Here is a 22576-nt window from a genome sequence, read left to right as displayed (position 1 = left end):
TGATTCAGAAATTTTAGATTCAGCTTGTCAAGTTCCATAGAATATCCTATTGCTGTTCTGACTAGAATTGTACTGAATCCAGGTATAATTCATTTAGGGGGGAATTGAAATCTTTATGATATTGATTCTTACTATCCAAGATCGTTTATTTAGAGTATTTTTAACATCTTCAAATAAATTGTTAAAATTTTCTCTAGAGACCTTTTTGTTGTTGTAAGTGGCATCATTTAAGAATATATGTTGTAGGCATTTTTAACAGTGTCCCTTACTTGGTTAAAAAAAGTTTCCTTGTATTATTAATTTACAATTGATTTCAATCATAGGTGGGGGTTTAGCTTTACTGAATGCTTTTTCTGAATCTATAGAGATGATGTGATTTATATCTTCAATTTGTTAACTCCATTAATTGATTTTCAAAGTAAATTAAGCTTACATCATATTTTTGTGATAAACGACATGATAATGACATTTTTAAAATACATTGCTGGATTTGTTTTGCTATTTTTTTGGTAGGAATTTTCTATCTGTAGTCATTAATGAGGCTGTCCTACAGTTTTCTTTTCTTGTTCTCTCCATATGTGGTTTTGGGGTTTAGATAATGTTATTCTCATTAAATGAGTTGAGAATTGCAGCTTCTTTTTGGTTATCCTTCTGTCATTTATTTAATCACATTGTAGCGTGAGAACATGTTTTTTAAGATAACTATGCCTTTAAAATTTGTAAGGCTTATTTTACAGACTAGCACTTCATTTAAAATTTCCATGTCTAAATGTTGGTTAACTGTTCTTAATAGGTGTTTCAGGTGTCATTAAAACTTTTTTTCCTTCCATTTGTTGGATACAACAACTTTTACTGATTCTGTTCATGGTTTCGAGATCCAAGGAAACAAACTTTGAATCAGAGTGTGGAAAATGCTCCTTAAACTCGATAGTCTGATTTCACTACTACATCTTAAAGGGGCACTAAAATGCTAGTCCTCCTTCAAGAAAGGCACAGAGCTCCACCAACACTGAGTACTATCCAAAATGGGAGAAAACAGTAATCACTAAAAAAGAATGTTCCTTCAAATAGGTCAGTAATTTAGATTAGTAAAACAGGGAAATTATTTATTATAGTATAAACCTTACATGAGTGTACTAGCCAGACTCCAAGGTGGACCCCAATAATTCTCCCATTATGTAGTCTCCTTCTGCATTGAATAGGGCTGACTTCTCCAGCCAATAGACTACTGTGGAAATGACACTATTGGAAGTAATGAAAGCTATTGCAGCTTCTGCCTTACTTTGTTGGATCACTCCTTCTGGGGGAAGCCGGCTGTCATTTCCTAAGTGCATGCTGACAACCCTGTAGAGAGGTTACATGGCAAAGAACGAAGCCCTGTTGCCAACCACCGGTGAGGAACAGAGACTTCCTGCCTTCAGCCAACTGAGTGGGCCATTTTGGAAGTGAATACTCCAGCCTCAGTATAACTTTCAGATGGCTGAAGCCCTAGGCCAACTCTTCACTGTAACCTTGAGAGAGACCCTGAGCTGGAAAAAAATGAGTCAAGCTTTTCCTGGATTTCTGGTGCACAAAAAGTATATGAGAACAAAAATGTGTATTGTTGTTAATTGTAGGTAATTGTTGTGTAGCAATAGTTATCAAATACCATGAGATTCACAGTGCTCTGAGATTCCAGGAGAGAAGAGACCACACCCAATTTGGGGGTTCTAGAAAAAACTTAGAAAACGTAGGAAAAACTTAAGGAGCATGTAGAAAAAATAAATGATCCTCCATGAATCTTGCAATCTTGGTTACTGCAATTTAAAATTACAATGCAAAACTAAGAAATGTTTACATTAGGATAGATATCACTATATACAACCCTGGAAAGACTGACATGTGAGAAGAGTCCAAAATACAGGTCTTGGCAAGAACCTGTGAAGGATGAGAAGGGAGATAATCGAAGTGCCCAAAACCAAGTTAAAATTTAAATTCAATTCCAGAATGATAGGATGAAGGAGCACATTACATCTGAATGGTGATATGGTTTTAAGGAACCAAAACATACTGCCTTTTTTTTCCCTCAAGTCCACATTCAGAAACAGTAGAGAAATAAAATATGAGTGGTCAATATATAGTAAACAAAATGTCATTTTTGTTACTGATCAAACTGAACATACAATGTGTCTTTACATCTGAATTTCATAGGGCTTCCTGTTGTTTTCTCCCTGTATTAGACAGACTTTTATAACTAGTCATTGTTTTCCAATAAAAAGAGGAAGCAAGCAGATAACCTGAACAGGCTCAACTACTCCTCCCAAACTGACCAATCAGAGAAGTGGCCATTCCTTCCATGGGAAGGAGTGAATAAAGGACAGGGCAAAAGCCATTTTTTTCCTAACAGGCCCTTCACATTCAGGACAGAAACAATTGGTAAATTGTTTCTCAACAATTTAGTAAATGGGATAATTCCAAGAGAGAAGAGACCACACCCAATTTGGGGGTTCTAGAAAAAACTTAGAAAACGTAGGAAAAACTTAAGGAGCATGTAGAAAAAATAAATGATCCTCCATGAATCTTGCAATCTTGGTTACTGCAATTTAAAATTACAATGCAAAACTAAGAAATGTTTACATTAGGATAGATATCACTATATACAACCTTGGAAGGACTGACATGTGAGAATAGCCCAAGATGCAGGTCTTGGCAAGAACCTGTGAAGGATGAGAAGGAAAATAATTTATTAAGTAGGGTTTTACCCCACTTAATAAGTGGGGTAGTTTTGAATAACAAAAGAAAGTGCTAATTCATTTAGCAGGAAGTTTGCTTTTGACTTCTAGGATTCTGTGTCAAAAGTGATCATTCACTTTTCAACAGATTCTGCTCAATTTATGATGATGGAGCTGACTAGCCATAATGTCAGCTTCTAATGTATTATCTCACGGGATTGGCCACATGGACAGGCATTCAGAAAGAAATCATGAAAGAAACAATACACCAGGTGATTTGTATTACCTCTCATTATGTGATTCCATTCCATTTAATGGAATCACATAATGAGATTTAAGTGACTGTATTGGCATGCTTAATTTGGAAATGGCTGTAGATGAGGCAGGAAAATAGGTAGGGTCTGGAGGCAGGGAACATAAGCCTGATGCACACTTCAGCTATGACAGAAAATATCCTCTCCATAGGGCGTGCCCAGTATGTGACTTTGTAACTTTATTTCATCCCTTCATTTACATAGGGCGTACACCAAGTAACCAATGGAATCCTCTAGAGGGTATGTAAAACTCCTCAAAATTCTATAACGGGGCCCTTGAGCCCCGCTCCCACCCTGTGGAGTGTACTTTCATTTTCAATAAATTTCTGCATTTGTTGCTTCATTCTTTCCTTGTTTCATCCTTTCCTTGCTTTGTGTGTTTTGTTTAATTCTTTGTTCAAGACGCCAAGAACCTGGACACCCTCCACCGGTAATATGGAATTTATCATATAAAGCAGAGAGGGTCTCCATTTGCTTGGCTCATGAATCTTGAGGAGCTAATGAAACTTTTAAAACCTCTAAAACTTCTGTTTGGCGAGTGGATTTAATACAGAAATATCCTGTAGAATGCTCTTTTGGGGGTTAGGGTGTGTAATACATTGCAAAGCCTATATATGGAATCGACTATTATCCCTTTGGGAGAAAGTTTTAAAGCTTCATACATAAGTTGGGTTGGGAGAAGAGGTAACAGGACTGCCTCATCCTGTGTTCTTGAGCTGAGCGGAGAAGAGGTATGCAGTAAGGAACAGTCACTGGCAACAGTGGCCCAAGATCATTATGTTCAAAGGCATTTCCCATTGTGTAAGAAGGCAGCGCTTAAAAGGGGAGCACACTCTTGTGAAAGAACATGGAATCTCCTCAAATCACTATGCCAAAGGGAAAGGTAAGTTACCGAACTGAGTCAATACTACTGCCTTCCTTCTGTTTCTAAACTGAGCTGTAATTCCACAACCCCGTACCACAGCCTAATTTCCTCTATTCCCTCTTTTCACATGTTTGCTTTATCTTATGTAAACTGTAGATTTACTGAGTAAGAAAGAATGCATAATTGACTTTTCCCTCTACGTGCTCTTGTCGTATGTAAAATGTAGATTTACTGAGGCTCATCAGAGCTTCACAAGAATGGAAGATCTGCCTCAGTGCCTGCCCTTCCTGCCTTTTTCCCCCTCCTGCACGCTCTTTCCCCTTGAAAACACCCTTTGGAAAAAGCACAGGTCACAGGTGCCCCTGGGACTTGGATTCTTTTTCCTGGCGACTATCTTCAACTTTGGCCAAATACACCTCTATTGACTGAGAAATGCCTCAGTTACATTTCGATTAATACTGAATCCCTTTTCTGTGTTTCTCACACCTGAAATGGAGCTTGTTTTCAACTACGGCCTCTGGAGATGACCAAATAAGAGCTGAAAGAGAAAAGCATAAACCTGGAGATGCCGTGATTGGCCTAGTTCTGTGGCATTTCTTCACAACAAATCAGAAAGAAAAGAAAATGTTAGAATTTTTACCGTAATCTTTGGGATTTTTGTCAAGAAGGGCAATCATACCTGACAAATTGAATCTGGCATTGCTATTCTCAACTTTAGCCTGAACCTATTGTTACAGAGCATAGAGCTGTACTGGGGCATGAACAGGAACGGAGCAGAAGAGGGTCCCCATACCCCACCAGGAAAATCAGGTAACCATAGGTGATGGTCAGGCATTTGTCACACGGCCTCTCTAAAGTAATAATTGGTCACAGCCAGCACAGAGAAAGGCAGTTTCCCTATAGATCAGAAATATCTGAAACTGGTGATCAGCAGCTTCCTGATAAGAGCTCAGGAGCTGGGTGAGTGGGCTCAAGCATGCGCTTTAAGAGGTTAAATGGTGGCGTTTAACTGGTACATGACCTTCTAGGGGCATTCCACCGAAAGAGCGACGCCAGATGCCGGAAGTAGGTCAGCATATAAAACCCTAAGGCCAAGGTCCAACGGGAGGATGTCCGCTTGGCCTTCTTCCAAGTGTACTTTACTTTTCATTCCTGCTCTAAATCTTTTTAATAAACTTCCACCCCTACTCTAAAACTTGCCTAGGTCTCTTCTTCTGCTTTATGCTCCCCAGTCTTTCTTCTGAGGCGGCAAGAATTGAGATAGCTGCAGTCCCGGGAGGATAGAAATCCATATATCATGGATACAGTAATTCTAAAAGTATTCCTTTAATGTATATATTCTAAGTGAATCTTTCGGTTTCTGGCCTTTGACAAATATCTTATTCACACAGAACTTTAATTTCTTTGTAGAAAGTCGCTTAAGGCAACGCATAATTGACTTTTCCCTCTACTTCCTCATTTCACATGTAAAACCTAGATTTACTTAGGCTAATCAGAGCCTCACAAGAATGTAAGCATCTGCCTCACTGCCTGCCCTCGCTGCCATTTTTCCCCTCCTGCTTGCTCTAGTAGCTTTGTAGAAAGCTACTTTCTGCAAAGAAATTAAGTGGAAAGTCATGGCCTTGGAGTTAAACAATCTGGCATGTAATTTATATTAACATAATCTCAGGGAAATCATTTTGTCTCTCTGAAAACATAATAATATGTGGATCCTAATGTCAGAGGCATTTGAACCAAAGAGACTCCATCTTGAATAGGGGCTGGGTAAAATGAGGCTAAGACTTGCTGGACAGCATTCCCAGAAGGTTAGGCATTTTAGTCAGAGGATGTTTACAGTTAAGAAAACATGTTAATAATGTTGATGGAAGAGATCCAGGACTTAGTAGGCCCAGGAAATGTCCTGATGTTACGATATCATAAGAACAAAAGCATTCTTAGTTTAAAAATAAGTTTCACTTTAAATATAATAATATAAATTATTGTGGAAGACAGTAGTTATACAAACATTAACAGTCCTTTGTCATAAGCCCTTGTAGTAGTGCACATCTCCCCAAAAATTTTTTCCTTTTTTTTGCTTTATTATCTTATACATAAACAAGCATTATATCTAAAGTGGACACATTCCTTCTCTTGCTTTTGGGCCCTACTCTGTCTATGGAGTAGCCGTTTTTTTGTTTATTTCTGTAATAAAATTGCTTTCACTTTACTCTGTGGACTCAGATTCTTTTCTGTGTGAGATCCAAGAATCCTCTCTTGGGGTCTGGTTTGGGACCTCTTTCTGGTAACAATACCTCCTTCTTAGTGTGTGATAGAGATTTTTAAAAAGTAGTGTGCCAGAATACTAAAATGGGATGCTTTCTCAGTTTTTTGCTGTGGCTTGAAAAGGCTGAATAAAAAAGAGACAGAGAGAAAGGTAGAGAGAAAGTATGTGGGAAGTATTTCGTTTTGCATTCCAAAGTGAGGTGCTAGACTTATGTAGTATTTCCGAAGGAGGTTGCTACAAACTAATTTTTTCCAACTTCAATCCAATAAAAGGATTCCTACTGAATAGCTCAGGAAAGGAGAACTTCTTGGGAGCAAGTTATTGAAAAACAATGGCATTTCCCCTCTTCCTTCATATGGGGAAAGGGCTTTCAGAAAAACACTTCGAGTTTAAAATATGCCCATTGAAGCATGGTGAACCTAATCAAATAGTGTCTATGAAATCTAAAGGGCAAGAAACTGTGAGAACTGGCTTGATACCAGACTGGAGAGATGACTGCACCAAGAACAGCTTCACTTTCAGTAACCAGAGTCAAGGATGTGGGTTTTCTGTGGGCAGATGTAGAGCATGTGGAGAGAGTGAGCCTGGCTCAATTATAGAAGGGACCTTGCCCCAAGGGCTTTCTGCCAGGGTGAAGCTAACCCAGCAGGATGCTGATGGTGGTGTCAAATGCAGAAGACGGGAGAATAGGATGAGGATGAGGGGCATAACAGACCTGCCAGAAGAGGAGTATTCTTGGAGGTAAGGACGTCTATGTTACTATTCACACTGCGGGTTATGTGACTCCCAGAAACATTCCACGATGAGTCAGCTTTGAGCATTCAGCAAAGTCATGAGAGCACAAAGACAGGTCATGATATTAAGTCAAGTAAGACTTTGTTTTACTTCTCTGCATGCATCTCCATCCCCAGTTCTGGAGGAGACAAAAGGCAGCCTACTGTGGTAGGGGAGAGTGTGAATATAAAATGGCCACAAGCTCCTTCCCACTGAAGCCTTCCAGGATGAATGGGGTGGGTCCAAGCTAGGGGAAAGAGAAGCTTTATTAATATTCATGGTTTGAGGTCACATGTAAGAATGGTTATTTGAATTACTGTTATATGGTTATTTTTCTAGTACAAGAAGCCAGAGGGATTCTTATTATTTCGATGTGACCAGTGGAGCCACTAATACCTGCTTTTTGGTTTATTCAAGGGGTAGGGAACAACAACTCCCCCTGAGTGGGCTGGAATGCAGGGGATAGGAGGAAGAACTGTTTTATTCTGATTATGACCTATGGAGTTTTTCTGTTTCAATTAGGCGATATAATAACCATATTCTGGAGCAAAGTGTTTCTTGACCTAAATCTCCAGAATGTGTATAATTTTGCTGGCTGTCTTCCCTCTGCTCTCAGATATACACTGCCTTTTCTCACCCTACTTTTAGTCCTAGAAGGCTGAGCTTTTTGGAACCCATAAATGTTCCTGTGCCCTCTGGCTTTGGTGTGGATCAAGCAATAGATAATTTGGGGAAGACAAACTAGAGGAAGAGCAGGAGAGAGGTCAGGTTACTTTTCTCCTGGCCACCCCTTTCATGACCTCTTCCAGGGAGGTACGCTCCTAAAAAAAGTCACTACTTTTCTTTTTTTTTTTTTTGAGATGACGTCTCACTCTGTTGCCCAGGCTGGAGTGCAATGGTGCAATCTTGGCTCACTGCAACCTCTGCCTCCCGGGTTCAAGCGATTCTCCTGCCTCAGCTTCCCAAGGAGCTGGGATTACAGGTGCGTGCCACCAACATCTGGCTAACTTTTATATTTTTAGTAGAGATGGGGTTTCACTTTGCTGGTCAGGCTGGTCTTGAACTCCCGACCTCAAACAATCTGCCTGCCTCAGCCTCCCAAAGTGCTGGGATTACAGGCATGAGCCACCGCACCCGGCCAAGTCACTACTTTTCTCAAGGCATCTGAAACTCTGTGACTCTCTGACTTTTGGAAACCTCTTCCTTTCTTGTCTTTTCAGGCCACCATGGGCTGCTGTGCCATCCATTATTATCTGCCTGTACCCAGAGTTTTGTAAATAGTCTTCCTTTGAAAAAACCCTACTCAAATTTTCCTATTTCAAAGGTGACACCTATTTCTTGTTGGAACCCTAACACAATGGCATTTCTTGCTTTACTGACCTAAAATATTAAATGTGAGAATTAAAGCAATAAGAGTTGTAAAAATGTTTAATAGTAATTAAATTCAAATATACAGCACCATTATTGTTATTATTTGCAAGACATTTTTAGTGTTGTGTGAAGGAGTGAGAGAAATCATTATTTAGAAAAACTCTAGGCCAATCATCAATATCTTTTTTTTTTTTTTTTTTTTTTTTTTGAGACAGAGTTTCGCTTTTGTTGCCCAGGCTGGAGTGTAAATGGCGCGATCTCGGCTAACTGCAACCTCTGTCTCTCGGGCTCAAGTGATTCTCCTGCCTCAGCCTCCCGAGTAGCTGGGATCACAGGGATGCGCCACCACGCCCGGCAAATTTTGCATTTTTAGTAGAGATGCAGTTTCACCATGTTGGTCATGCTGGTCTTAAACTCCCAGCCTCTGATGATCTGCCTGCCTCGGCCTCCCAAAGTGCTGGGATTAAACACACGAGCCACTGCGCCCAGCCATCAATATCTTCTAATGTTAAAGGGTTATTCAGATAGTAAATACTATTTTTTCCAGAAAAAAGGCAGGGCGTGGTAGCTCATGCCTGTAATCCCAGCGCTTTGGAAGGCTGAGGCAGGCAGATCACTTGAGATCAGGAGTCCCAGCTACTCAGTAGGCGGAGGCAGGAGAATCTCTAGAACCCTGGATGTGGAGCTTGCAGTGAGCCGAGATCCCGCCACTGCACTCCAGCCTGGGCGACAGAGCAAGACTCTGTCTCAAAAAAAGAAAACAGAAATAAAATGATAACTTCAGACTTTAAACAAGTGAATGGAAATGAGGAAAATATTTTGGGCTTCAAAGTGTAGTTGAGTTAGTGTTGCCTGGAGAATTGAAGTAATTTGCACATGAATCAGAAAATGAAGCTAGTGTCCTATTCAGGTAAAAATGTGTTGGGCAATACACAATAGGAAACAACGGTTCTTTGTTTCAAGTTAATAGGATCTGATATAGGGTTTTCCCTGTTTAGCTTTTTATATTTGTTTCTTTTCATCTTTGTTTTCCCTAGCTTTCATGAGTTTTTTTGTTTCCATCTCCTGGTGGACCTTTTTGAAAGTACAGTTAATTTTCTTTTTCTTTTCTGATATTCTGTAGTAATTTAGAATTAAATAATACATTTTGTACCCTGGTGACTCAGAGTTTTAAAATCTGGGATTATGTAGTAATATAATTCTGGGGCCTGTACATGTAGATGGGAAAGGGTTACATCTTTAGTTCCATTAACCTGTAAATGAAAGATAACATTTATGACCGAACACAGCGGCTCATGCCAGTAATCCCAGCATTCAGAAAGGCAGAGGTGGGCGGATCACTTGAGGCCAGGAGATCGATCCCAGCCTGGCCAACATGGAGAAACACAGTCCCTACTAAAAGTACAAAAATTAGCCAGGCGTGGTGGCAGGCACCTATCATCCCATGCCTATAATCCCAGCTACTCGGGAGTCTGAGGCAGGAGAATCACTTGAACCTGGGTGGTGGAGGAGGCAGTGAGCCAAGATCTCACCATTGCACTCCAGTCTGGGCAACAAGAGCAAAACTGCATCTAAAAAAAAAAGAAAAAAAAAAAAAAGATTAAACCACTGCCCTCCAGCCTAGGCAACAGAGTAAGACTCCATCTCAAAAAAATAAATAAATAAAAATAATAAAAAAAATAGCATTTACTTTATGAATATAGAAAAGAAATAATAGTAACAGTTGTGTCTGAACATTGTTACTCATATAAATCACAGATACTTTCAAAGCACATTTTAGCTATCATAGATACTTTGAAATGGTTACGTTCCGCACTAGTTACAACAATTTTTTTTTGAGACAGAGTCTCCCTGTCACCCAGGCTGGAGTGCTGTGGCACAATCTCCGCTCACTGAAACCTCTGCCTCCCACGTGTTCAAGCGATTCTCATGCCTCAGCCTCCCAAGTAGCTGGGATTACAGATGAGTGCCACCACGCCTGGCTGAATTTTGTATTTTTAGTAGAGATGGGATTCCACCATGTTGTCCAGGCTGGTCACGAACTCCTAATCTCAGGTGATCTGCCTGCCTCAGCCTCCCAAAGTGCTGAGATTACAGGCGTGAGCCACCGCACCCAGCTACAGCTATTGTTTGCAAACATATCTTTACATCTTATTTTAGGTATTAATAAATAAAATATTTAAAATGTTTCATATATGTTATATGGCAAATTAATTTAAAAAATTGTTTTTGATAGTTTTGTTTCTAAACAGTGGGTAACCTTTGAACTCATAAATTCTATCACTCTAAAAGCAATATTCTGAGAAGGGGTTCATAGGTGTCACCAAACTGCTATAGTGACCTATGGCACAAAAAGTTTATGCATCCCTGAATTAAGTGATGTGTGTGATCTTTAAGCACAGAGTATGGAAAGTGCATCTCAGATGTATTACCTTCTGTTAGTAAGTATGAGAAGATAGAGAACGTGTGCCTGATAAACGGAAAAACATGAGGGCATATACATGAAAACCACAGACATTTATAAGAAACTCATGAAGTTTTTGTGCACACTTACGCATATAACAGTAACAAATAATTCCTGGTCTTGTGAAAAATCTAACAACACATAAGGAAGGAGTAAAATTCTTGCCTCATAGAATTTGAAAAAATAGCAGTAAATAACCCTCAGTACAGCTCTTCTAAGCGAAATTATTATAATTTTTATAAAATTTTATTTTTACATAAAGTTTGCAAAATTGTAAGCTATACATTCTTGTTACTAAATACGTGACATTTTAGTCTTGTGGTTTATATATATGTGATATATATATGTAATTTTTTAAATGATGTTGAAGCCTTAGTAACAGATGAGAGAAAATTTTAACACTATATAATGTTTGAACTATCATTACACCTCAAAACAAGTCTGAAATTGCTTTTAACTAAAACTCAGAAATGTCTATAGAAATATTTTATTCAATAACATTATTTATCTTTCATCATTTTCTACTTCTGGAATATACAAAACAAATTTCCTATTTGCTTTAAGGACAAAAAGAGGAATTCCTGTATATATATATATATATAAAAGAAATGCTGCCGAAACATCTCAGAGGAAGTGTCCTTGGAATTTAATTTGAATGCATAAATTATCAACTATAAAAAATAAAAATATAAAAGACTAAAGAGTATACATTAGGAGGAATTCTCAACTTTCGAAGCCCATGGATGAGCTTCTGTGCAAATGCCTCGCGCTCCTTAACACTGCCAAACTTCTCGAAATAGTAGGAGGTGAAGGTAAAGGAGAGAAAAGGAAAAGAAACAGTTCATTTTTAATTTCCTAGGGTCATTCAACTATTCTACTAAATCTTTTCTTCCTTTATACAGCATTGGATGAAACCTTTGCAATCTAGCTCCAGGGATATTGACTAAGGTATGGGTTTTGCACTGCACATTCCAGAGGGCAAGAGTACGAATGGTTGCAGAATGCAGCATTCCTTTGTGACCCCCGACTCTCCTTCCCAATTTCATTTCTTGTCCCATTTCTTATTCTTATCACCTAGTAGTGAGTTCTCATGCTACTTAGCCCTTTTAAGAATTTTTTTTTTTTTTTTTTTTGAGACGGAGTCTTGCTCTGTCGCCAGACTGGAGCGCAGTGGCCCGATCTCAGCTCACTGCAACCTCTGCCTTCCAGGTTCAAGCGATTCCCCTGCCTCAGCCTCCTGAGTAGCTGGGACTGCAGGCGCCCACCACCGCGCTCAGCTAATTTTTTGTATTTTAGTAGAGACGGAGTTGCACCACCTTGGCCAGGATGGTCTCCATCTCCTGACCTGGTGATCCACCCGCCTCTGCCTCCCATTACAGGCGTGAGCCACCACGCCCAGCCAAGAATGTGTCCTTAATGTTTACGCCCCTAAGCCATCTCCTACATGATTTTCTCTTAGCAGAATAATCCACTTAACCTGTCAGAAAGGGCACTAGTTATGTGTGCCAAAATTTGTTATAATTACTGAATTTGAAAATGTTTTCACTATTTCTTGAAAAGTATTGATAAAATATCCCGTTATTTATTTATTTATTTATTATTTATTTATTTATTGAGACTGAGTCCTCACTCTGTCGCCCAGGCTGGAGTGCAGTGCTGCGATCTTGGCTCATTGCAACCTCTGCCTCCTGGACTCCAGTTATTCTTGTGCCTCAGCCTGCCGAGTAGCTGGGATTACAGGCGCCCACTACCATGCCCAGCTAATTTTTTTGTATTTTTAGTAGAGACGGGGTTTCACCATATTAGGCAGGCTGGTCTTGAACCACCGACTTCAAGTGATCCACCCGCCTCGGCCTCTCAAAGTTCTGGGATTACAACTGTGAACCACTGCACTTGGCCCAAAAGTTATTTAAATAGTAATTATTTTTCTCTTATTTGTTCCCATAAATTTCTTATTAAACTATACATTAATTTGTTTTATTCTATTCTTCATATGTTTTTGACATATTGAGTCATTTTCTTGACCTTATGTGATTAATTTATTTACTCTTTTACCAGGTCTAATCACTGTTTATCTCATTGCTTAGTTTTTAAAGGAATTTACTATAAAATACTTCAGACATATGACAAAATAGAATAGCATAACAAACTCCCATGTGCACATCATTCTAAGTCAATAATTATCAGTTTACTGCAAATCTTACTTCAACCATTCCACTCCCACTCCTGTATTATTTTTTTAAAAAATCAGATACTTTCATGTTTAAATATTTAACTGAGGTATCTCTCTAGGTCCATATCATTTCATATTTAAAAGTAAATAATAGTTATTTAACATCACCAAATAATTACTGTTCACATTCACAATTGTCTGTTATGCGTATGAATTTTTTAAAGGATCATTGTTTCAATCAGGACACATAAAACGTTTTAACTGGTTAATAAATCCCTCTACTTTAGAATCCCCTTCCTTTTCCATCTCTTTTTTAATCCCTTCAAACGCTGTAGTTTATTTATGGAAGAAACTGGATTATTTGTCCTGCAGTTTCCCACAGTCTGGATTTTGCTATTTGCATCCCCGTAGTGTCTCTGAACTCACTTCTGTCTTTCACTTTTCCTGAAAATTGGTACGTATAGATCTAGAGACAGGACTGCTTTTGGCAATACTATTTTATAGGTAGTGCTGGGTTCTATTATCAGAAGGCGTATAATGACTTGCTGTTTTCTTCTTCTGATGCTAACAGTAGTTAATGATAATTGTCTAGATCCATCATTTCATTAGGGTTTGCAAAATAGAAGTTTTCTAATTCTGTCATTTTTTAGCCAAAATAATTTTATAAAGAGAAATTTCTATCTCATTTACTAATTCCACAATTTCTTGATTGTTTTAGATGCAAAAATTCTATAAAGAGAAAATTCCACCTTCTCTACTATTATTGGTGAAGGTCATATAAGAAAGGTAGGTTTAATGTTCTCTTCATTTATATGTTTTCAAAAACAATGAATTGATAACTAACATTTTCTAAAGATTTTTCAGTCATAGATTTAAACAGATTTAATGCATTCAACTGGGAAGAAAATGTCAGTGAATTTCGTTGAAGTAGTAAAAATACAGTTTATCTAGTAGGAACATAAAATTATTTTCTAATAAGATAATACTGCACTCCTACCAAATAAACAGGATTTTAGTAATATCTGAGGGATTTGTGATGGTGAGTTAGACTGTATTTGGCATAGAATTTGGAAATGTAACTTGAATGTAAATATGCTGCAAAATGTTGAATGTATACATAGAAATACTTGTTCTGTCGATGCCAAATGCCCATTGTAAATGAATCTTAAATATTACAATCCTCCTTTGCACAATATTTCTTTATAAAACTCACAATTTTGTTTCCCCAGGCAGAGTTGGGGAAGAAAATGTACGAAGTGAACTTGAATATCTTGTCATACCTGATAGCAAGGAAACTTGTTATTTCTAATTTCAGTTCAAAAGAACTCAAGAGCCAATTTGAGGATGTTCTGATTAGCTAAAGTATGACAATCTGAGCATCAGTAAAATTATTAACTACAAACTATTTTGAGAAATCGTATTGCTGGTGATAATCTTGGTATTGCTATTCTGAGATGGTTGAGTTTGTATTGTGAAATAAAGCAAATATGTATTTATTTGATAATCAAATTCTGTCATTCTTGATGCAAATAAGAAAGGGGATTCACGGCATGGAAAAAATGAAATAAAGTTGTAAGTTGAACATGTTAAATAAAATTACAACATCTGGTATGGCATGATTTCAAAATGTCCAAAAAACATTCATATTAGTATAAACTTATGCTTCTGATTAATATCAGCATGCACTCACGACTCAGTCTGTGCTCTAAAATTCCTGAAAACAATCACTAAGCCAAGAGAAATTAGCAACGCTAATGCCCAGATGGCCGTCTGTGAACACCACTTTTCACTTAAAGGATCCAGTAAGCCTCCTCCGAAAAAGAGTTATTCCCCCAGGACAACAAACTGTCCTTAAGAGTCATTTCTTTGTTATCACAGGTGTCAATATTTTTCTGCATTTTGCTTATAATTTTATTTTTTAAATAAAAAGTTTATAAAAAATGGTTCTGAAACGAACAGCCTTATGCATGCTTTCTTCTTCTAAACACATTTTTACTAGTACATATTTGGGAGAGATATCTAGAAATAGGAGGAAGGCTGGGCCAAAAAGTAAGCACACATACACTATGCTGGATATTGCGACATTCCCCTCCACGTGGGTTCCATTTTGCACTCCAATCAGCACCATGTGGGAATGCCTTTTTCTCATAGCCTCAGTAATTATTTTGGTTTTTCAAAAATCCATTTCTACCAATCTATCAGGTGAGGAATTGTATATCAGTAAAATCGTAGTACACTTCTTTCTTATAACAAGAATGGTGTGCAGCTTTTCACATGGCTAAAGGCAATTTGCGTTTTTTTCGTGAATTGACTACTGTTTTTTACTCCAATTTTTCTACAGTTTGTTCTTTTTCTTCTTCATTTTTCAAGGTTCTTTATATATTAAATATAGTAACCCTTTGATTTAAGTTACAAACATTTTTTCCAGTTTATTCTTTGTGTTTTTACTTTGTTTTATGGTATCTTTTGTCATGAAAACTTTAAAATATGTAATTAATTTTTTCCTTATTTTTTCTATTCAAATTTTATATCTGAATTTAGAACACCTTCTCTATTCCTTCCCTATGTAGAACTTCCAACAATGTCTTCTTCTAGTACCTATATAGGTTCATCTATTTCTTCAATCAAATCTCTGATGCATTTAGAATTCATCATAATGTATAGTTTGAGAATGAATTAATTTTATCTTTTTCCTCATATCCCAACATCACTTATTCAAACTATATTCTTTTGCTTACTAGTATCTGGTAGGGCTCTTTTTTTTCTGTCTCTTTTGCAGAGTTTTTCTGGCTATGCTAGCTTTTATTCTTTTAAATTAACTTTATCATCAACACTGATGGCACTTTTTATTAGAATTGTGTTAAGTTTCTAATTTAACTTGAGTGGAGATGACATGTTTCCGCTTTTGAGTTTTTTGACTTAAGAACACAGTACATGCCTCAACCATTAAATAAGATATTGGCTTTTGGGCTAAAATACAAACACACACATATATATACATCATGTTTAAAAAGCGTTTCTCAGTTCTTATTCCATTGCACTTCCTTAGATGTTAACAAATATTTGATTTTGTCAAATACCTCTTCTGTCATCTATTGATATAATCATATAATTTTTATCTATTGTTCTATTAATATGAAAGATTACATTATATAATTACTAATATTAACTCATATTCACTTTCCTAGAATAAGCCCCCCTTGGTCAAAATGTATTATATTTTTAAAAGTGCTGTTGGATTCTATTTGCTAACATTTTATCTATGACTTTTGTGTAGATATTCACATATGAGGTAAGTCTAATGCTTCCTATTTTGTAAGTACTGCACACTAACCAGTTGCACTACTGAAGTTCCTAAAATTTTCTTATTTATTTATTTGAATTATGTTTTATCTTTTACAAAGTATTTTTAAAAAATATTTTATTTTAGATTCAGGGTATACATGTGTAGGTTTGCCACGTGGGTATATTGGGCGATCCTGGGGTTTGGGCTTTTAGTGAACCCATTACCCAAATAGTGAACATAGTACTCAGTAGGTAGTTTATCAACTCCTCCCTCTTTCCTTCCACCTTTTAGAGCCCCCAGGGTCTACTGTTTTCATCTTTATGCCCATGGATACCCATTGTTTAGCTTCCACTTATAAGTGAGAACATCTAGTATCTGATTTCCTGTTTCTGTATTAATTCAGTTAGAATAATGGCATCCAGCTGCATCCATGTAGCTGCAAAGAACATAATTTTATTCTTTTCTTTTTTATGACTGTATAGTATTCCATGGTGTCTACATTCCACATTTTCTTTATCCAGTCCACCGCTGTTGGACACTTAGGTGATTCCATGACTTTGCTATTGTGAATAATGCTGTGATAAACATAATTTCCTTTTTTAATATATAAGGCAAACAGTATTTACAGAGTTTAGTGAGAAACGTTCAGGGTGAACAAAAGGAATCTGGGGTCAATTTCCCAGGTGTCTGTCTATGGTACTTAGGTGGTCTGTTGTGCCACTTCTAATACAAAATGTACAGTATGAAGAACAGATATTGAAGAAAAGGAACTAAGTTTGAAATGATGACTTTAAATTACTGACTTAAAGGGATATTTCACTGCTCTAAATCTATGATAATAATTAGCATTCTATGAGGCACTTACATTCAATTATCTTATTTGAATTTTATGGAACCAAGTGATTGTTCTTGCTTTGTGGATAAATAAGCTGAGGATCAGAGAGGATAAGAAACTTTACAAGTCACATGGAAAGAAACAGAAATTTGACAGAATCACATGTGTTCTGACTCCAAGTTCTGAGAGCTTTTCACTCAGATTCATTCACACAATTTGGAAAGGTTTGTATCAACGGTAAAAACCAAAGCATATTCCAATTACCTCTAATAAATGGAAAACTCAATTCACCAGAACATTTATACCACTGAGCATACATTTTGTGTCACCTCCCAAATGCAGTAATGTCTTACAATAGCTGTTTTATATCTGCATAAGACAGGATCTTACTTAGGAAACATTATGACAAAAATACTAATGCACACTGTGGCAGTCAGTTTGCTCCCTAAACAGTTACTTCGAAAACTGTATTATTAAACCTACAGATTAGCTAACATGCTGTCAAATCTGTTTCTATACAAAGTTTTCACTGTATTTTTCATGTGGAATTCTCTGTTTTAGAATCCAGAATAAAATAATTAGAAAATAAAAACTTTCCTTTTCTAAGAGTTCACTTACCTCTGTTTACCTTTGTGATCTACAGAGCCAGCTGAGAGTCTGTCAAGGGGAGACCCAAAACCAGAGAAACTCCTTTTCTTCTTTGTCTCAATCACATCATTTTCTAGGGACACCAATTCATCAAGAAGCAAGAGCTTTGCTGTCAGATCAGTGGCTGATTTCTCTTCCCTGACTGTGGGTGTTGACTGCACATCTATGACTCCAGAATCAAAGGCCTATAAGGTAAGGAAAGGTGATTCCATTAATTTAGACAAAGAGACTTCAAGTATGTATATATGCATTTGGTTTTTGCTACCATTAGCTGACATTCTCATCATGTAACATTTTATAATTTTTTTTCAGACAAACTTTTGTACTTGTTGCCAAGGTTGGGGTACAATGGTGTGATCTTGGCTCACTGCAATGTCCACCTCCCAGGTTCAAGTGATTCTCCTGCTTCAGCTTCCCAGAGAGCTGGGAGTACAGGCACCCACCACCATGCCTGGACAATTTTTGGTATTTTTAGTAGAGACGGGGTTTCACCATCTTGGCCAGGCTGGTTTCGAACTCCTGACCTCAGGTGATCCACCTGCCTCGGCCTCCCAAAGTGCTGGGATAACAGGCATGAGTCACCGTGCCTGGACTTATAATTTCTTATGAAGTTATTTTCCATAGAGAGTGCTAGATCTTTGGGGACTGAAACACGTAGAAGAGGGGTATAACCAAGGGAAAAAAAACAAGAAAAGAAAAGAAAAAAGAGAAAACTCCTGGAATGCCTTTAACATTTAGCATATTTACCGATCATGTTTTCAGATTCTTTTCCAGCAACAACTTCATCCTTCCTTATCATTCCCATAGTGCTTTGCTCTATACCTCTTTCATCATTGCACTTATTATTTTTTGCCTTGTGCCAGGTTGGTTACAACACATTTGTATTTGTTATTAGGTTGAATCTTGAATCAATGAGTTTGCCTAATTAGTCTTTCATTTGATTTATTTCATGCTTCATCTCATATTTTGCTCATAGTTAGTATTCAGCAAATTTCTGATGAATATTTATTAAATGAATTCCAAACCAAATCTCATGCTATTTTCTTTTTAGCATTCATTCATTATTTACTAACTCAAGCCATTACTAATCCACTATGTACTAGGTTCTGCATTGGACATGAAGGATACAAAAATAAAAATTTAGTCTCTGTGTCTAAGCATCTCACCTTCTCTATCCCTGTGATTTATCAACAAGTATTTGTGTCCGCAATGTGTCTGAGATATCCCAATAACTTTGTGTACGATGTCAGTTTTCTTGTTTGTTTCTTACACATGTTGCCACTTTGCACTTCATCCAAGTCATAAATCTATAGCTGTTCAGTCTGTGAGGTCTGTCTTTTCCTCTCTGAGGCCCAATGATAGCATTTCTAAAATGCTCCTACTAACAATCTTTAGTCATTCTGTAGTCCCACAAATACTGCTTTTTTTCCTAAGATTGTGAGAATATTCCCATATGGGAAAAATTTTTAGCTCTGGGGAATCTCTTCCCTTCTCACTTCTAGTGATTCTTCCATGTGCCAGACTATTGACCTTGGTTTTGATTTTTCTTCACTTTCTGTTTTTCTTCAAAGATTATTCCTTCTATTGTCTTTTGATATGGTTTGACTGTGTTCCCATCCAAAATATCATCTTCAATTGTAATCCTCATAATCTCCAAATGTGAAAAGAGAGATCGGGGGAGTTAATTGAATTATGGAGGCAGCTTCTCTCATGTGGTTCTCGTGATAGTGAGTGAGTTCTCATGAGAGATGCTGGTTTTATGTGTTTGGTAGTTCCTCCTGCATTCATTCTTTCTGTTGCCTTGTGAAGAAGGTGCTTTGCTTCCCCTTCACTTTCCACCATGATTGTGTTTCCTGAGGCTTCCCTGGCCATGCAGAACCGTAAGTCAATTAAACCTCTCTCCTTTATAAATAACACACTCTTGGGCAGTTCTTTACAGCAGTATGAAAATGGACTAACACAAAAAATTGTTATCACAGAGAGTGGGGTGCTGCTATAAAGATACCCAAAAATGTGGAAGCAACTTTGGAAATGGGAAATAAGCAAAGGTTGGAACAGTTTGGAGGGCTCAGAAGAAGACAGGAAGATGTGGGAAAGTTTGAAACTTCCTAGAGATTTGTTGAATAGCTTTTACCAAAATGCTGATAGTTTTATGGACAATGAAGTCCAGGCTGAGGTGGTCTTAGATGGAGATGAGGAACTTGTTGGGAACTGGAGCAAAGGTGACTCTTGCTATGCTTTATCAAAGCTACTGGTGGCATTTTGCCCTGGCCCTAGAGATCTGTGTAACTTTGAACTTGAGAGAGACGGTTTAGGGTATCTGGCAGAAGAAATTTCTCAGCAGCAAAGCATTCAAAATATGAGCTGGTGCTCTTAAAAGCATTCAGTTTTATTTAATCACAAAGAGATGGTTTGAAATTGGAAGTTATGTTTAAAAGCGAAGCAGAACAAAAAGTTTGGAAAATTTGCAGCCTGATGATGCAATAGAAATGAAAAACCCATTTTCAGCGGAGAAATTTAATCCAACAGCAGAAATTTGCTTACTAGGAGCCAAATGCTAATAGCCAAGACAATGGGGAAAATGTCTCCATGGCATATCAGATGGCTTCATGGCAGCCCCTCCCATCACAGGCCCAGAGGCCTAGGAGGGAAAAATGGTTTAATAGGCCAGGCCCTGGGCCTTGCTGCTCTATGCAGTCTTGGGACTTGGTGCCGTGCATCCCATCTGTGGCTAAGGGCGGCCTACAGGCAGGTTGTTCTTTCAGAGGGTTCAAGCCCCAAGCCTTGGTGGTTTACACATGTTTTGGGGCCTGCTGGTACACTGAAGTAAATAATTGAGTTTGGGGAACCTCTGCCTTGATTTCAGAGGATGTATGGAAATACCTGGATGTCTAGGCAGAAATTTGCTAAAGGGGCGGAGCCCTCATGGAGGACCTCTGCTAGGGCAATGCAGAAGAGAAACGTGGAGTTGGAGCCCTGACACAGAATCCCCACTGTGGTACTGCCTCGCATAGTTGTGAGAAGTGGGCCACAGTACTCCAGGCCCCAGATTGGATAGATCCACCGAGAGCTTGCACTGTGCATCTAGAAAAGCCACGGACACTCAATGCCAGCCCATGAAAGCTGCTGAGAGTGGGGCTGTACCCTGCAAAGCCTCAGGGGCAGAGCTGTCCAAGACTATGGGAACCTACCTCTTGAATCAGCATGACATGGATGTGAGACATGGAGTCAAAGGAAATGGTTTTGGAATGATCTCCAAAGGTTTAATAACTGCCCTATAGGATTTCTGATTTGCATGGGGTCTGTGCCCCCTTTGTTTTGGGAAATTTCTCCCATTTGGAGTGAGTTCATTTGCCCAATGCCTGTACCCCCATTGTATCTAGGAAGTAACAAACTTGCTATTGATTTTACAGGCTCATAGGTGGAAAGGACTTGCCTTGTCTCAGATGAAACTTTGGACTTGACTTTTGGGTTAATGATAGAATAAGTTAAGACTTTGGAGGACTGTTGGGAAGGCATGATTGTGTTTTGAAATGTGAGGATCTGAGATTTGGGAGGGGCAAGTGGCAAAATGGTATGGTTTGGCTGTGACCTGATCGAAAATCTCATCTTGGATTGTAATACCTATAATCCCCACCTGTCAAAGGAGAGACCAGGTGGAGGTAATTAAATCATGGGGATGATTTCTCCCATGCTGTTCTCACGATAGTGAGTTCTCACAAGATCTGGTGGTTTTATAGATGTTTGGTAATTTAGTCTCCTTCCCGCCACCTTGTGAAGAATATGCTTTGCTTTCCCTTCACCTTCTGCCATGATTGCAAGTTTCCCGAGGCCTCCCAAGCCATGCAGAACTATAAGTCAATTAAACCTCTTTCCTTTATAAATTACCCAGTCTTGGGCAGTTTTTGTTGTTGTTGTTGTTGTTTTGAGACAAAGGCTCACTCTGTTGCCCAGACTACAGTGCAGTGACTTGATCTCGGCTCACTGCAACCTCTGCCTCCCAGGTTCAAGTGATTCTCCTGCCTCAGCCTCCTGAGTAGCTGGGATTATGGGTGGTCACCACCATGCCCAGCTAATTTTTGCATTTTTGCTAGAGATAGAGTTTCACCATATTGGACAGGCTTGTCTTGAACTCCTGACCTCAAGTGATCCACCCACCTTAGCCTCCCAAAGTGCTGGGATTACAGCCATGAGTCACCACACCTGACTGAGCAGTTCTTTATAGCAGAATGAAAATGGACTAATACATTTTTCTGTTCTCTTCATTTTCTCCAGTAGAACAAAAGAGTAGCATTTTCAAGCCCTTTAATCATTGACTCAAGCAAGTCTCTTTTAAAATACCTGTAGCCTGGCGTGTAAACTGAAAGCTATTGAGCCTCCTGTTTCCTTATCCAGTCATATGTGCCCTAAGTCTGGTCAGTTCTTGCAGGACAATCTATCTTCTGGCTGCTATTTTTGATTCCCATCAGTGGTATTTTTGGTTGCTGTTGTTTTTGTTTTGTTTTTGTTTTTGAGATGGAGTCTTCCTCTGTTAACAGGCTGGAGCAATCTTGGCTCACTGAAACCTCTGCCTCCCAGGTTCAAGTGATTCTCCTGCCTCAGCTCCCCAAGTAGTGGGGACTACAGGTACCCACCATGACGACCAGCTAATTTTTGGATTTTTAGTAGAGAGAGAGTTTCACCATGTTGGCCAGGCTTTTCTCCAACTCTTGACCTCAGGTCATCCAAGTGGTGACTTTAAATGAAGGCCTCCTTACTGCTTAGTGTACTCCCTTAATCACCTTATAATTTGCTTTGATACCTCCTATCTCTCTCTCTTCTCTATTTCACCCATAATACTGTTTTTTTTTTTTTTTTTTTTTTTTTTTTTTT

The 22576-nt window shown here is 38.3% G+C and overlaps 1 protein-coding gene across 1 annotated transcript in view; it reads right to left on the bottom strand.

The window, feature by feature from the left end:
• The window catches only part of OSTN (osteocrin), a 44451-nt gene that overhangs the window by 20244 nt on the left and 1631 nt on the right, over window positions 1-22576 (bottom strand). The window contains exon 2 of the mRNA XM_023214746.1: window positions 17675-17889. Coding sequence (XP_023070514.1) covers window positions 17675-17889 — 215 coding nt within the window. The remainder of the gene's footprint in view (window positions 1-17674; window positions 17890-22576) is intronic.

The sequence above is a fragment of the Piliocolobus tephrosceles genome, chromosome 2 (genome assembly GCF_002776525.5).
Source record: "Piliocolobus tephrosceles isolate RC106 chromosome 2, ASM277652v3, whole genome shotgun sequence".
NCBI classification, from domain to species: domain Eukaryota; kingdom Metazoa; phylum Chordata; class Mammalia; order Primates; family Cercopithecidae; genus Piliocolobus; species Piliocolobus tephrosceles.
This window is presented reverse-complemented; position numbering and strand designations above follow the sequence as displayed.